Below are 15,507 nucleotides of genomic sequence, written 5' to 3' on the forward strand. Positions count from 1 at the left end.
CTCAATAATAGGCACAGTTTAGAAATGGAAAACATACATACATTTTTGGCTGGACTGCACAGCCGAGCCAGCCCTACAAACGCGAATGTCTGACTGAGTGATTGAAGTTAGACTGGGTGATGAAGTTACACGATTGGTTGGCTGACAAACGACGTCACTGGGAAACACAGAAGTGGCCGGGCAGTAATGGTGGCGGTGGCTACCAGTGGTCAGCGGCGTGTTGGCCATTGCTTTTTCAAAATGAACTAGTGCAATGGTTCCATTCACTGACTGCAGCTGCTTTTGGATACCACTGAAGACTAAAGACTTCTGCATTCATTGATCAGACCATTTTGTTTATTAAGACCATTTTGTCTGTTTCTGCAAGGTAAGTGAAATGCTTCATAAGAAACTTATACAACCGTGCTTGGACGTGTTATCGATGTTACCGGACCTTCCAGGCCTTTATTGAATCAGCACCATGCATACTATGTTTAATGCAATTCTTTCTAGAGATGGGCATTTCAAGCAATAATATTAGCAACAATACTGCTTGATTGTCACTGGGAACTATTCCACCACTCCTCGAGAAGTCTTTTATTTTGATATAGCTGTTGCCAAGTGCTTGCTCATGGGTGAATGTTGGGTCTCTTCAAATAATATAGTAAAGGGTAAGGTCTAGACTTGTTCCATATAAAAAGTGCCCTGACATAACTTCTGTTATGATTTGGCACTATATAAATATTGATACAACTGATTTGACTCATACCGCTCACCATGTATAAACTGTATAATATCCTGAATAATTATTTTTGTCTACCATTTACCTTTAATGAGTGTCATTTACTTCATCATAAGTTATCTTTTAAATTGAACATCTGATTAGGCACTGTAACAGTCCAGCATGGAGCACAGTAGGAAAGAAAACAGCTCTCCTTGCTCCAAGAGGCATGAGGGAGAGTGCACAGTTACCGCACCTTAAATAACCATTGCTCTGACAAAACAATCAATACAAAGTGAGTCTTAAAAAAACAGACAGACATCTGCAAATAGAAACATATGAAAAAGGAAGGGGAGCTAACAGGTAATTAGAAGAGTTGTAATTACAAATAAAATAAGTTCTCTTTCAAACATCCCAAAATATTACTGGAAGATATTCTTCATGCATCTGCATTCATAATCTTTTTTTTTTTTTTTCCCTCAAATGGAGCCTACTATAGTACACTCTAACAACAAATATTATTGGGAGCATTACAGAAAATTGCAGATGAACGTCTAATATCCGGGAATTCACATTATAGATGCTACCACTGATGATCCCTGAAACAATTTGGCCACAGCTTTGCTCATCAGCCATACACGATCCAGCTGTATACTGGGTTTCCACCTAGTCTTGTTTTTTTAGATTTTGAAAAGGAAGGAGTGGAGGCGGGGAGGAGGAGTGGGCGTAGAGAGGTAAGGGCAGTTCTGCACTGTGATTGGCAGGTTGACCTTTGTCACCACCCCTTTCTCCCTAACTGCTTCCTTATGGGGCGTGTCACTATGGAAACGGAGCCGTGCGTGTCTGCAGGAGAATGGAACTTCCTAGTCAGTAGTTTTTCGGCTCTCTGTGTGTGTGCATGTGTGTGTGCGTGTGTGTGAAAGAGAGAGAGAGACTGAAGCATGGTGTGGAATGTATTGAGAGAAATAGAAGTATTTTACCAGTAAGATGCATTTGTGCACGTGTTTATTTCTTGTAATACGCTAACTGTAGGACTAATTTTTCCAGCCTGTGTGTGTGTGTGTGTGTGTGTGTGTGTGTGTGTGTGTGTGTGTATGACTTGATGTGCTTTGACATGGCTCCATCCGAGCCAACTGTGTGTATGAGTTTGCCATAGTTAGTTCCTGAGGAAGAAGACATTAGGTGTGTGTGTGTGTGTGTGTGTGTGTGTGTGTGTGTCTCAATGTGTGTGTGTGAGTGTGTGTGAGTATGTAGATTGAGCTCTCAGTGGCTTCCTCCTCTGTGAGAGGAGAGCAGGATGAGCCTGAGGAAGAGGCTCTCCTTCAAGCGGGTCTGGAACTTCAATACAGTGAGTAATGCGTGCGTGTGCGCGCACACACACACACATACACTAACACATCTAACTTTTTACCAGCTGCATGAGGAGAGTCTTCAACGTTACTGAGACTGAGGTTCTTCTTCTTTTTTTTTTCTTTTTGACAATGGCAGGAACTTAAACTTCATCCACTTGCTGCAGCAGCTTAGGTTTCAAATATTTATCAGCTGTTTTTATTTTAGAGACTGAAGTGCTGTTTAAGTATAGAACGAAGTGTGTTTTTTTATCTGCTAAAATGCCGTGGTTGATAGAGAGGAAAAACTTACCAGCCACAACAAAAATTCACCAGAACTTTACTGGTCGGCTGAAGTTGTTTTTTATCTCGAGCGTTATTCCATGTTTTATACCATGCAGGTAATGACAGAAGTGGGACAGGAAAGAGCAGCGAGCTGTGAGCTGCATTCCAGTGTTGTTCTGCTCACTGTTCTAGGGACAGATGGGAGAAAGACAGAGAGAGAGAGGGCTATTACCTACCGCAAAGTACACAGAGAGAGAGGGGATTCGATTACATCCCCACGTAGAGGGAAAGCACTGAGAGGAATGGAGGTGGGGGGGGGTGAGATGGATGGAAAGACAAATGGAGACAAATGAAGAGAAAATAAGAAAAGGGGAAAGGATGTGGGCTGTTTGAGGAGAAACAGAGCAGAAGGCAAAGTTGAGATGAAGTAATCTTTTTGTCTGGTTTTTTAAGGGGGTGGGGGGGTCAGGTAAAGTGAGTGAAAAAGGAGAAGAAAGCAGCAAAAGCTGGAGACGGCTCCAGGCTGTTTCCTCTCCCTCTTCTCAAAGCCAGATGTGTGTCAGGCCAGAGTGGGAGAGAGAGAGAGAGAGAGAGAGAGAGAGAGAGAGAGAGAGAGAGAGAGAGAGAGACAGGGCCAGAGATTGAAATAAATGGAGGGTAACAAGGGAAAGACAGAGAGCCAGGAGCTGTTCTTTTTCCTTGTCTGTCTGTGAGTCATATGGTTTGTACAGCTCTCTGAGGGTTCCTCATGTCTGTGTGTATGAGTGTGTGTGTGCATGTGTGTGTGTGTGTGTGTGTGTGTGTGTGTGTGTGTGTGTTTTAGAAAGTAAGAAAAAAAAAACATCTGAACAACAATGAAAGTGTGAGCTTACTCATTTTTGTATGTGTGTCTGTGTGTGTGTGTTGAGAGTTTTTGATAACAGATAACATTAGTAAGCTGTTTTGTCTCGACCCTCATGTGTCTGCCTGACGGTTGCATGTTCAAGGCCAGATGCCAAATGAAGCGTTTGTCACGAGCGCTCAGCTACTGACTAACCATCTCCTGTATGGATCTATTGTGTTGGAGCACACATGAGCTACATTCCATCCTTTGATAAGACAGCAGCTCTGGAATCACAGTCACCGTCTACACTGTGACATCACATAGGAGTGCACATTTATGTTAGAATATGTTTGGGGAATTGTTTCTTTCTTTTTTATTTCACTTCTTGTAGCTGCCACTTGCTGTGTTATCCTTGTTTTTAAGTACATCACTTTGTAACACTGTTCATGAAAAGTGATATAGACATAGTTATTATAGAGCTGCAACATAAAGTGTATTGATCATTTTAATTTTGATAATTATTTTAATCATTTATCAAGTAAGATTACTAAATATTTGGTGGTTATAGCTTCACAAATGCTAAGAATTTCTTGCTTTTCTCAGTTTCATTTCAAATTAACAACTTCATTAAAAAAAAAAAAACTGCAGTGCTTTCCACTGTTTTAACATCAGCTGTTTGACAACCAGCACAATTTTGTGTAGTAAATGACATGTTGGTATGTGTCAGTGTTTGTTCCTATGCCGATCTCACTGGGTGAATCTGTTTCATGTCTGCCTGATGGACCGAACCTTTGGGAGGTTTTGCAGGTTACATTAGTGTCTGGGACTATTACCTTTCTACATACCAATACCAAAAACAATAATTAATTAAATAATGAATCAATTAATTTGTGCTTGCTGGTCCAACTAAATATGTAGGTTAAAGACATCATTTGGGCTCTAATAGGAATTTGTCATTAGTTTAAACAATTTGTACATGATAAGATTAATTGATTGATAAAAACAAAATGGACATATTAACCAACAGTGAAAATATTTCTTAGTTGCAGCCCTATATTAAAATAATAATCAATAAATTACTGTTGTAATGAGGGTAAGAATAATAATTGTGCTCAGATGATGTCATAAAAAAATATTGACAATAAGTTTGCTGATTATTCTTGTTTTGTCTGAACAATGTGGCATAATTGAACTTATGACATCACAAAAGTTAGTTAATCTCCCTTTTCCAGATTCACTCTGTCAGCCTGAACTGGGTGCTACCACCTGTGGAGCCTCATTCACCAGCTTAGCTGTCACTTTTGGATCACTGTATGCTCAGCAGCTAGTTCCTCTCGCCCTATCCTCTCAGGGTTAAACTAAGCTAAGGCTAAGTGGTTTTTCATAGTTGCCAATCCTGGCAGAGTGACTCTGGCCTTCTCAATGGCAGCCACTATTCACCTCATATTCAAAAGTAAACATGTAGGCACGCACGCGTCCAGACTGTTGGAGCAAAAGCTTCCTCCTTAGCTGGAAGAGTGTGTGCTTGTGTTTGTGCGTTTGTGTATGAGCCTGTGCAGTTGAGAAATCAGTGTGGTGAATTCTAAGCCACCTTTTAAGGACAGTGTGTGTGTGTTTGTCAGTTGTTCAGTTATAGGTGTGGTCTGCTGCAGGCAGTAGACCTTCAGGTGTTTACAGGCACATGAGCCAACTGGGTAGACATGGTCAGTGTTCTTCCATATTTCAGTCTATTCAATCATATTCCAGTTACTGTCACACACACACGAACACACACACGAACACACACACGAACACTCATACAGTTGAGAGTGGAATCTCATTCCTTACCAAAGGTGGCAGTTACAGCTCTTGTGTGGGAGCCAGGAATAGGTCCCAGTCCCACAAACAGAGTTGTCTTTGTGTGTGTGTGTGTGTGTGTGTGTGTGTGTGTGTGTGTGTGTGTGTGTGTGTGTGTGTGTGTGTGTGTGTGTGTGTGTGTGCGTGTGTGTGTGCATATGTTTTCCCTGACAGCTTCTCCTATAGATAGACATTTTATATTCACTCTGCTAAGTGTTAGCAACTGCTCTGTGTCACATCCTATAACACAGAATGTCTTTTTCCAGGGATCATCACACAAACACACACACACACACACACACACACACACTCAGGGGACATTTAGGAAATTTGAGATTGTTTAAGTAGACTTTTATGGCTTTTAAAGTCTTAATATTATGATAGCAGGGAGAATGGACAGTTGTAAATTGTACCATGTGTTTAGCCATGGTTTGAACCCAGCTCTCCTGACTTAATAACACATGATGTAAGCCGTTCCCTTCCCACCAGCCACAGCTAGTAAAGCACCTGAGACCTGCACATACCACCCCCGCTTACTCCTAACTGCATACACACACACACACACACATACACAGTCATAAACCCAACATAAACAGACCATCAATTTGGCTACTAGGTGACATTTAACATGGAGCCAAGAGTACAACATTCACAGGCTGATGTGTTGGTGAGAAAACATGTTATGACCTGTAAGAAGGCTTTTAATCACTAGTGATCAGCAAAACCATTCTGTAAAGCCTCCCAGAGTTTCCACTTAAATCCTCATTTAAAATTAGTTTCATCTCGTCATCCATTGTTGAGTGAAACATTTGAAATGAAAACAAGAGGGTGTAGCAAAGCTATGGTGTGTGTAACGAGTTCTAGCGAGCTTTTGGCAGCTGAGAAGTAGATCTCTTTGAAAAACTGGCCTTGACCTGCCTCCCAAAGAGACACGTGGACAATAGATGATAGTGTTGTGGGTGATGATAGCACTGTGTGGTTTTGTGTGCTGATAATAATGGTGTTATGTCTTTCAGGGGCTTGGTTGTTTGTGCATAGAAAGCATCTGACAGATGTAAAACTGTGATATAAGCTGGTAGGATCAGTGGAGGTGTAGTGTGTGTGTGTGTGTGTGTGTGTGCCTGCAACTGTAGGTGGATGCAGATTGTAGAAGAAATGTATCTGTTGTACCTTACACAGTAGTGTAATGGGCAAATAACTTTATAACCCTAAAGTAGAAGTGCTATAACTACAGGAGCTAGCAAAGTCCTCTTTGAACTGATGTATGTTAATTATCAGAATACTCCTACTGACATTCCACTAAACCACAGGCTGCTCTGTTTTTAGCAACATGAAGTTACCCTCCCTTTTCCCCTCTCTTTCCCTATAAAAAACCATCACTGCAGTTTCACACTTTACGGAACACCAGGTTCCACTGTACTTCAGTCCATGCACATGAACAAATTGTTTGACTTATCTTAAGGACGGACTTCAGAGAGTTTTATTTATCATAAGTAGTTATTTGTCTGTGTATTCACATCTTGAAGGGGTTATACATAATGTTGCCAGCATCCACAGACTAGTTGTGCTTGAAAAAGAGCTTACCACTTAAACTGCCAGCATGTGTACTCAAACACAGAAGAAATTGAACAATATCCATTATCCACCAATGGTACTGTTATTCATCACTGTATTTAATGCTGCAGCAATTTGGCTGGCATCATCAGTTATGCTAATTATGTAAATTTGTCAGTATTGCATATTGATAATCATTACATTATTTTGTAATTTGCTGGTAAGAAAATTGCTGTGTCAAGTCAAAACCTTGTGCATACAGAGTGTAATATTTCAACCAAAAAATTTTGACCCACAGCAACCAAAGTATGAAAATACTGTAAACAGAAACCCAACAATATAGCGCCTTGTTGACCAGGCAAAGCTGTAACAGCAGATTATAGCAGTAATTGCCAGGCATGCATGCTTTAACAGAAAAAAAAAATCATGCATTGCAGTATATGCCTGAATGGTTGGTGAGTATTTAACTCAAGTGAGCCAGCAAGTCACTGAGCTGGTAAGGAAACCTACACAGTTGTTGATTTATTTAACATCAAAAAGCTGTTTTCAAATACACAGCTCAAAAAAATATGTAGTGATAGTTTAGCATTTCCAGGATTACTAATTCTGAGGTGGCTGCTTTCTGTTTCACTGTCTTTCCAAGAAATCTGCTGTAATTGGAAAAATCCATATAATGTAATGTAACATAAATGTCAGTAGCAACAGATGTCATGTGGCTTGTTATTTTGGTCTCGATTCTGTCTTTAACATGCGGGAATGTAGTTTAGTTTTAGTGACGTAACTCATTTATCCAGGTCTAGTATGGTTTAGCTGATGACAGCTGGGTTTAGTTTAGTAGGTAACAAAATAATAGGTTAGCAGTTTAATTGAAAAGAGTAGACCAAACTCTGAGAGCTTCCTAACCACAAACACAATCTGGGGTTTTATGTAGAATGTCTTTCTTCTGAGAAGCCCTGTCCTCACTAAATCAGGAAACCTTAAACTTAAACATCAGTCACAGTGCTATGAACTGTGTCATTTTCTTCAGCTGATCTTGTCAGTGCATTTATGGTGGAACTAAAATGGTAAATATGTTAACGATCAATATCAGCAGACATTAAAAGCAGACATTTGAGCTGTGATTGATAAGTAGATCCCTACTGCCAGCTGACTGCTATCATTGATTATGTTTACATGCACACCATATTCCGGTTCGGGTCAATATTCCGGTTAAGGTAATTGCGCTGCGGCAACTGGAATATTCCGTTTACATGTTACTTTGCATATTCCCGTGTTTCGGCGTAATCCACTCTCTTACGTAATGCAACACTCAACTGCGGGGGGCAGCAGCACGCGTATAGGCGTCTGGTCTGCCGGAAATACATAAATCTTCTTCTGTCGCTATTTCTGTTTTTTCTCCCATCGATATGCTCCATGATATTTAAGTCTTTCATTAGCTGAAGGCAGACTGCAGTCTCCTCCTCACTCCTAAAATGCTGACTCTTGCTGCTTTTCGCCATGCTGTTCACTATGTCGTTCTCCCCGCTTGCAAGTAACCATAGCAACATTCATTGTGAATCGAGCATGCGCAGGCGTAACTAAATATTCCGGTATGAGGCATTTTCTGATTAAGGTGTTTACATGGTACAATATTCCGGTTGGAACAGGCATATGCCAGGGGTCTGATTCGGAATTCTCTCCAACCGGAATATGACCTTAATCGGGTTCGGTGCATGTTTACATGACTCGTGCGCAACCGGAATGTTGCGAATATTCCGGTTAATACAGGAATAAGGTGTACATGTAAACATGGTCACTGAGAGAACAGCTAGACTCGTCATCTATTGCTGTGCAGGCTTAAACGGAACAGCACTCAACTGAGGCTCAAAAGAGGCTAAGAATGTGAGGGATTTTATTCATATATGCATATACTGTGAGGGACGGATGTCATACTACTTCTACATTATGGCTCTCTTAATATGAAAAGACTGTACAGCGCGCTCCAGCTGTATGCGTCTCTTTGGGTAGAAACTTAAGGGTTACGAGCTGGAGCAGGAATGGAGGGAAGTGTCTGGAAAACCCCCAGTCATTCCCTTTGGGCTGTCAGGAATGGCCCAGATCTGCCAGGAAGGGGGGGGACTGAAGAAGAGAACGATTTGACAAAGGCCTCGAAGGAGAGATGGAATAGTAACGAGATGTAGGAAATGCAATACGGTGATGAAGGACAAAGGAAGGAAGTGAGGGATGAATGAATGAGGGAAAGGAACAGATAAAAAGCAGGAGGTTATAAAATATGGAGGAAGAGAATGGAGGAGACAAGCAGAGAGGGGGAAAGAGAGAGAAAAGAGAGGACTTGGGGCCTAGACCAGGGGCCAAACCATTCCACTACAGAATACGTCTGGAAGTGATCACACACCGCAGCAGGAAGTGAGTGGGGATGGGCTATGAACACACACACACAAATGTAAAAGAATGCACCCTATGTACAAAAGACATCTCCGGCAGATGTTGGCCACATGCATAGACTGCACTCATACAAAGTATCATGTCATAACACACAACTCAGCGAGGGAACACACACTGTTGAGATATGAGTTAGCTCAAATGAGAGTCAGCAGCTGAGCTTGCTAACCAGTTTCCATTAGTAATGTCTGTGTCTGTGTCGCTCTCTTGTTCTTTGTGGCAATCTGACCACAATCAACTGCTGTAAAGTCACATCAGATCCTTTTTCACACAGTGGTGCCAACCTCGGGTCACCATAGTGGTGGAAAACCCAGATAATCCCAGTGATTACAGTTGCTGTGCCTTGTAGCCTGGACAGTTTAGCTTGACTGAGAAAAATGGCCAAGAGGCACAGTAATCACAAACAACCACTGCTAGATTTGTACATCTCCTGTACCAAGGTAAGGGGGAGTTTACTATTGGCTCACTCAGTGTTAAAGGTGCATTATGCAAAATTGGTGAGGGATGATTTAAATGAGGACCTTTCGGACTCAACTGTCAAAAAATGTGGAATAAAGGAGATTTCCATTGAACTCAGAACTAGGATAACTCCGACTTCCGACATGGAAAAGTGCAAAGGAATGCCAGGTAATTCAGAACTCCAAATTGGAATTACTAAGATCTGAATAATCTCAGTTTGCTGAGATTATTCAGATCTTTCATTCATTATCTTTATCTATTCATTATCTTTCATTCATCTTTCATTATTCAGATTCTCTGACTGGATCTTGATTTGAAAACATGTTCAACTTAAGTCTAGAATTCTCTGTACTCTTGTAATTTACTAACAAATGTTAGCTATTGTGATTGATTAGTTAATTAGTCATTTGCTGTCTTCAGGCAGTTTTTCTGTCTTCTTGCGGTTGCCTATGACGGTTGCAATGGACCAATTCCAACTCGGAAGCTGCAACAGCAGGCAGCTCATGAAAAGCTTCATGACAATGTAATTTAACATTTAGCAGACCTGCTGTAAGAGCCATGCAGATTCAATGTGCACCGACTGGATAGATGGCAGGCATGGACTCAATAGCTCGACTCAGAGGTAGGATCAAAGCCAACTAACGGTTTTACTTGCAGATGTTCGTAGCAGAGGTTGAGAGGTAGATGATGAGGTGATAGAGTTTGGCAAGGAGATGACTAACGGAAGGTCCAGGCAACAAAGCAGAGGTCAAAATACACAAGGAAAACAGAGATGAAGATAGAGGTAGAGAAAAAGGCTGGTACGCTTGACACAAGGTTCAAAGACGAAGCAGCACTGAGGTGGGGAAAACTCAGGGACCAAATACACACACTAATGAGGCACATGACAAGACATGACATAGGAGATTGAGTGAGATGTCACACCATCAGGCACTTTATGTTACCGGTAGATTCCTGATAAATGCTCAGGATAAAGATCCGATCCTGTGCAGATGAGGTCTGAAGAGAGCAGTATTTTATTTAAATGTATATTTTTTAAGGGAAACTCGTTTTCATGCTTTTATTTGTGAGTAGTGCTTCTATCTTTTTTCAGACCTTTACAGTGTGTCTAATGGGAGAATGGTTGGGAAAGGTACTTATTTCTGAATTTCACTTTATGACAGTGTTATATACACACAGCTATACACATTCAGCCCCTCAATGCTATGTCCATATAGGCTTACAACTCACAAGAAATGTTGGATATGATGGCTTTGACCTTTGCTGGGGAGGAACTTGACTTCCTAAAATTTTAATTGAATACCCCCAGATACACAACATTGTTTTCTTGATGAAATAGTAAAGTTATTTTTGTGGGGACTACCAATATGTCAGTCTAGGCTATGATGTTGCTGGTCCCCCTCCATTGTTCCTGTCTTTGATTTTTTTTTTCTATATTCTCTTGCAAAACACTGCTCTGTGTTCTTGTTGCTCACCCCCCACCCCACCCGTCCTCTCTCTCTCTGTGTTTTGCTTTGTCTCCTCCTCTCGTCCTTTTTCTGTTTCTGAGTCACATAGCCCTTCTAATACCATACCTTTATTAGTCGCATTACTAATCTCTCCGTTGTGTGATCTCATCCCTGATAAGCATGTCTGGGGAGAGACTCCATGCACTTTCTGCATTGTGTGACTGTGAGTGAGTGGGGGACCAAGGGAAGGAGTGTGTGAAAATGTAATAAGTGAGAAAGTAAATGCTGCTGATTAGATGCAAGATTAAAATTACTTTGTATGCATGCCGTGTGTGTCTTTTCGGTTTGTAGTGGTGTGTTTAACTCCATTCCTAATTGGTGATTGTGTGATACATGAGCAAACATCACGCCTTTCTGTGAAATTGGGGGCGGGAATGTCCCCCCTCTCACACACATACCCATGAGCGTGCACACACACACACACACACACACACGCTCTCTCACTCGCTCCAAACCCCACCCCTCTGGAGAGGCTTCCTTGCAGAGCGAGCGCAGCCAGTTCACAGATGATTCCACCCACACACAAGATACAATGAGTGTGGGTGCTTTACTGAGTGTGCCGTAATGTGAAAGTGTGTGTGTGGAAGTTGGCCTGGCTCGTTGTGTGAACCAGTCTGAGAGTGTGTTTGTCTCCATGTGACCAGAGGTGTATATCCATGTGGCTGTCACCTCTTGGTCATTTTGTGTATGTGTGTGTTTTCATTGTGATGAATGCTGATAGTAACCAATGTCTTCCTCTGCTCTCTTACAGTCTGCTGCAGTCTCCGATGGAGGTGAGTAATTTGTCTTTTTCAACATCTTAACATTTTCAGTCTATAACCTGCCTTACAACGATCAAATTTCATTGATCGTTGTTATCTATTGTTATCTCCACAAATTCCACCTCACCCTTGAGTGCAGTCCATAAAAATAATCATTTCTAGTTCGCTAGTTGACATTATCTGTTTGAAGTGGCGTTTGATTGGGCAAGTAATGTGGCTCATTGTGTCAGACCAGCTGTCCTGGCTGCACTCAAATGTAGTGTCACGGCCATGGTCATCGCAGACACCCCATTCGTGTGTGGCAGCTTTCACTGACTAAACTCTCTCTGGCAGTCTGGTCCGACCTGCTCAACTTCTGCCCCACCTCTTCCTGCGGTTCTGCTTTTGGCCGGCTGCTAGCAAAGTTAGCCAGAAATGTTTAAATGCATTAGCTGCAGATCAGAAACATGTGACGGCAAGTCATGGATAGAAGACACAACACGGGAGAGAGACAACAGTGCAGTGCAGAAACTATTGTCCTCACAAGTTTTTGTGTACACTGCACGACAATCTATACCAGCACAAAGCTACTGAAAACAAGGCAGAACATCAGCTCATGTGTTTTACCACCTCTGCAACTTTTTTGAAACTTTTACTCAGGGATTTTGATGTGCTGGTTTGATACACCTCTTTTTTGGCTCAGAAACTGTGCTAGTTCCATATTTTTACTCTTGGCAGCCGTTTTGTTAACCTATTTAGTTGGCCTATGATTCATATTATTTCTATGAATAAATCCATCTTTTTTAACCATTTCAGCTCACAAAAAATACACGTTCTGGATTTAATGCTGAAATGAAATTAAGATAAACAGTTGCTGAATGTCTTGAACATTCATAATTCTGCAATGTAGTATTGAAACTTTGGTTGTTATGACAACACCAGTTCCTACAGACAACGTAAATATCTACACACAAAAAAATTACATAAAATTTCTAACATTACCCTTAACACTGTTCTCTTCTGTTTTACTTTGTATCTGTGGCTTTAACTGGCATTATCTTTTGTAATGACTACATTTTGTGTTCCTGTAACTTGTTATACTGAAGTGAACCAAACTTTTCCACATATTAGTTAACACGCGGCAGCCCACCAGCCCCCATCTGACCCCCACCTCCCCATATGGCTCAATTAGCACGTGCCACCGTTAGCAAAGTGTCTCTGAATTAAGAAAGGCCTGGTGTTGTTTTAACAACTGCCAAATGCATATCAAAGACCAAGCAATGGAGAGAGGGGAGCAGAACAGAGGGAGAGGAGGTGGGAAACAAGAAAAAAGGTTTGTGCAGCAGCCATGGCAGACATGTTGGCTGTTAGCTCCATAGTGTACGTGTTTATGACCACTTACTCACACCATGTGTTTCTGAGAGAGAGAGGCCATATTGGCAGTGACTGCAGTGGAAATCTTTGTCCTCTTGCACATTAATTTGCATGTGTTGTAGGAGTTATGTGGCACTGATACCAATGAAAAATGTCAACAGTCCCTCTCAGTTGCTCTAACTATGAAGTTGGAGACTCACTGAAGTCAGAGGCCGCTGAACTGCTGCCGCTTGTACGCACTGCAAACAACTTGGTGGACGTGTTGCTCTATTCTGACGGACTGTGGCCAGTGTGAGAGGATCTAGCTGTGTATTGGTCTCATTATGACCAAGAAAAATAAGCTACAAACCATGAACATTTGCTGCTTTAGTTTTGCCTTTTCATCAAAACAGTGGAAAGTGACGTTCCACTGTTTTGTGTTTACTGTTCAACTTTCAAATAAAAGGTGTAGAGAACTGAGAAGATTTGAATGGTTGATTGTTAATTTCTCATTCATTTGGCTCTGGCCAGATGTAGATATTGTTCATGTATAGGGATGGTGGATAACCCCAAAATATGTAATCATGGGCAACTTTTCCTCAGCTGTCATGTTTTTTGACCTTCCACACGTATTGACTGAGTCTGACTTTCCATGACTTGTTGATTGTTTTGCTTGTAGTGTGAGCACATGGTTCATCAGAGACATCTGCGATTGTTGGACCTTATGTATCTCATTACTAATATTTTAATTATGGCTATTATGTCACAGTTAAGTATATATATATATATATATATATATGCACACCAATGAGTAATATTAGGTCTGTCAAGTCATTAATTTTTGTAATCGCATTAATGTGTTCTGACAGAACGACATTTCAGTGTTGCAGTATGTCTGTATGATGTTATTTCTGTCCAGAGATCCCACCAGACAGCCTCTTGAAAGAAAACTTGAAGGCAGGCCACATGCAAGCCACAGCAGTCCACAAGTTCTCTTATCATTCATTTAGACTGATATTGGTAATCAGCAACTTCGTGCTAGTATGCCGTCCAAGCATAAGGCAGTTGCTAAATCTGTATAAATGTTTCTCTGCTATAAGGACAAATACTCGCGGTCAGGTGTGTACTTGTCTGGGCTGCTCACCGCTCTCTGTTTGTTCACAGAGTAAGACAAGTCACAAGTGGAAAAGCAAGATGGCTGTCCGTTCCTAAATTAGGTCCTCCATCAGTATCGACTGAACTATTTCTAACTGCTACACTGACAGTATGTGTTTCGGATTAAAGGTCAAAAGTGGGTCAAAATTCAACATTGCATCAATTTGCGTTTAATAATGTGTTAAGGTCCTCAGATTAATCACATGCGTTAACTTTGACAGCCCTAATAAATACACAGTGTACGTGTAAACTACCTACTGTAATTGCAGACAGAACAATAAAATAAGGTAAGATGAAACTATTGATCCCTGTGCAGAGATCAGGCTGCTGTAGCAGCAAATGTAATACATAGTCAGGGGAGAAGACTGAAAGATAAAAAATAAAATCCAATCCATAAAAATAGGGATTATGTAAACATATACCCAATTAAATTCCACAACAAAAAACAGAAATCCCATTCAGCACACTTTTTAAAAAAATACTTTGAATAAATATTACCATGTAGACAGAGACTTTATGTGTTTCAACTATTTAAACCTGTAATGTATGTTAGAATAAGAAGACGGGGTTACGAGCGCAGTATCAGCCTGTAGTTGTTCAGTGTTTCCTTCGTTTTCATTCATCAGTGGTGCATCACCACCACCAGGAAACAGCTATCACATTAACTGAAGCTCATCTGTTTAAACTCTTGAATAAGCCATCATATCACTCTGTCCTCCTTCGATGTGAAATGCACAACAACATCGGTTTGCAGATTGGTTTGAGTATCAGCGATGCTGTTGTTTTCACCTGCTTTAAAGGTGAAATATTTCAAGAATTGGCCTTTTCTCCACTTTTCTTGTCCACTGGTCTTAGCAGAGAGTGCAGAGCAATTGCACCAGCCATTTTGATCTTGTCTCATGTCAGTGAACATTCCTAGTTTTGTCGTTGCATGACTCAGAATCAGCTGCCAAGTTGCATTGATACTACAGATGTTGTAAAAACACTAGTATTGGTACTGTTGTTGTTTTGGAAAACGTTGGTTGATTTAGTAACAAAGGATTGATTTTGTCCCTTCCCTGGTACTTCATAAACATACAGAAAATGAAAAATAATATAGCATTATTTAGACAGTGGAACCATTACACACAGTATCAGTATATATGCAGTAACAATAAGAGAGATAGTGGAGTATGTGTATTTTACAGCAGTGTGCATAGTATGGGAATGTGTTTATATTCCCATACTATATATTTGTGTTATGTGCTACTGCATAGCAACCTGACAAGCTGAACTCTGAAACGTACAAATTATTCTTCTTGTCCACCATAAAAGTCGAGACATG

General features: G+C 40.9%; 1 protein-coding gene across 2 annotated transcripts in view; it reads left to right on the top strand.

Annotated features, from left to right (window-relative positions):
• The window catches only part of rgs12b (regulator of G protein signaling 12b), a 60,274-nt gene that overhangs the window by 27,556 nt on the left and 17,211 nt on the right, over positions 1-15,507 (top strand). For both annotated transcript variants that reach the window (XM_030060578.1, XM_030060587.1), the window contains exon 6: positions 11,687-11,708. In XM_030060578.1, coding sequence (XP_029916438.1) covers positions 11,687-11,708 — 22 coding nt within the window. The remainder of the gene's footprint in view (positions 1-11,686; positions 11,709-15,507) is intronic.

This window comes from Myripristis murdjan, chromosome 1 (genome assembly GCF_902150065.1).
Source record: "Myripristis murdjan chromosome 1, fMyrMur1.1, whole genome shotgun sequence".
Classification (NCBI taxonomy): domain Eukaryota; kingdom Metazoa; phylum Chordata; class Actinopteri; order Holocentriformes; family Holocentridae; genus Myripristis; species Myripristis murdjan.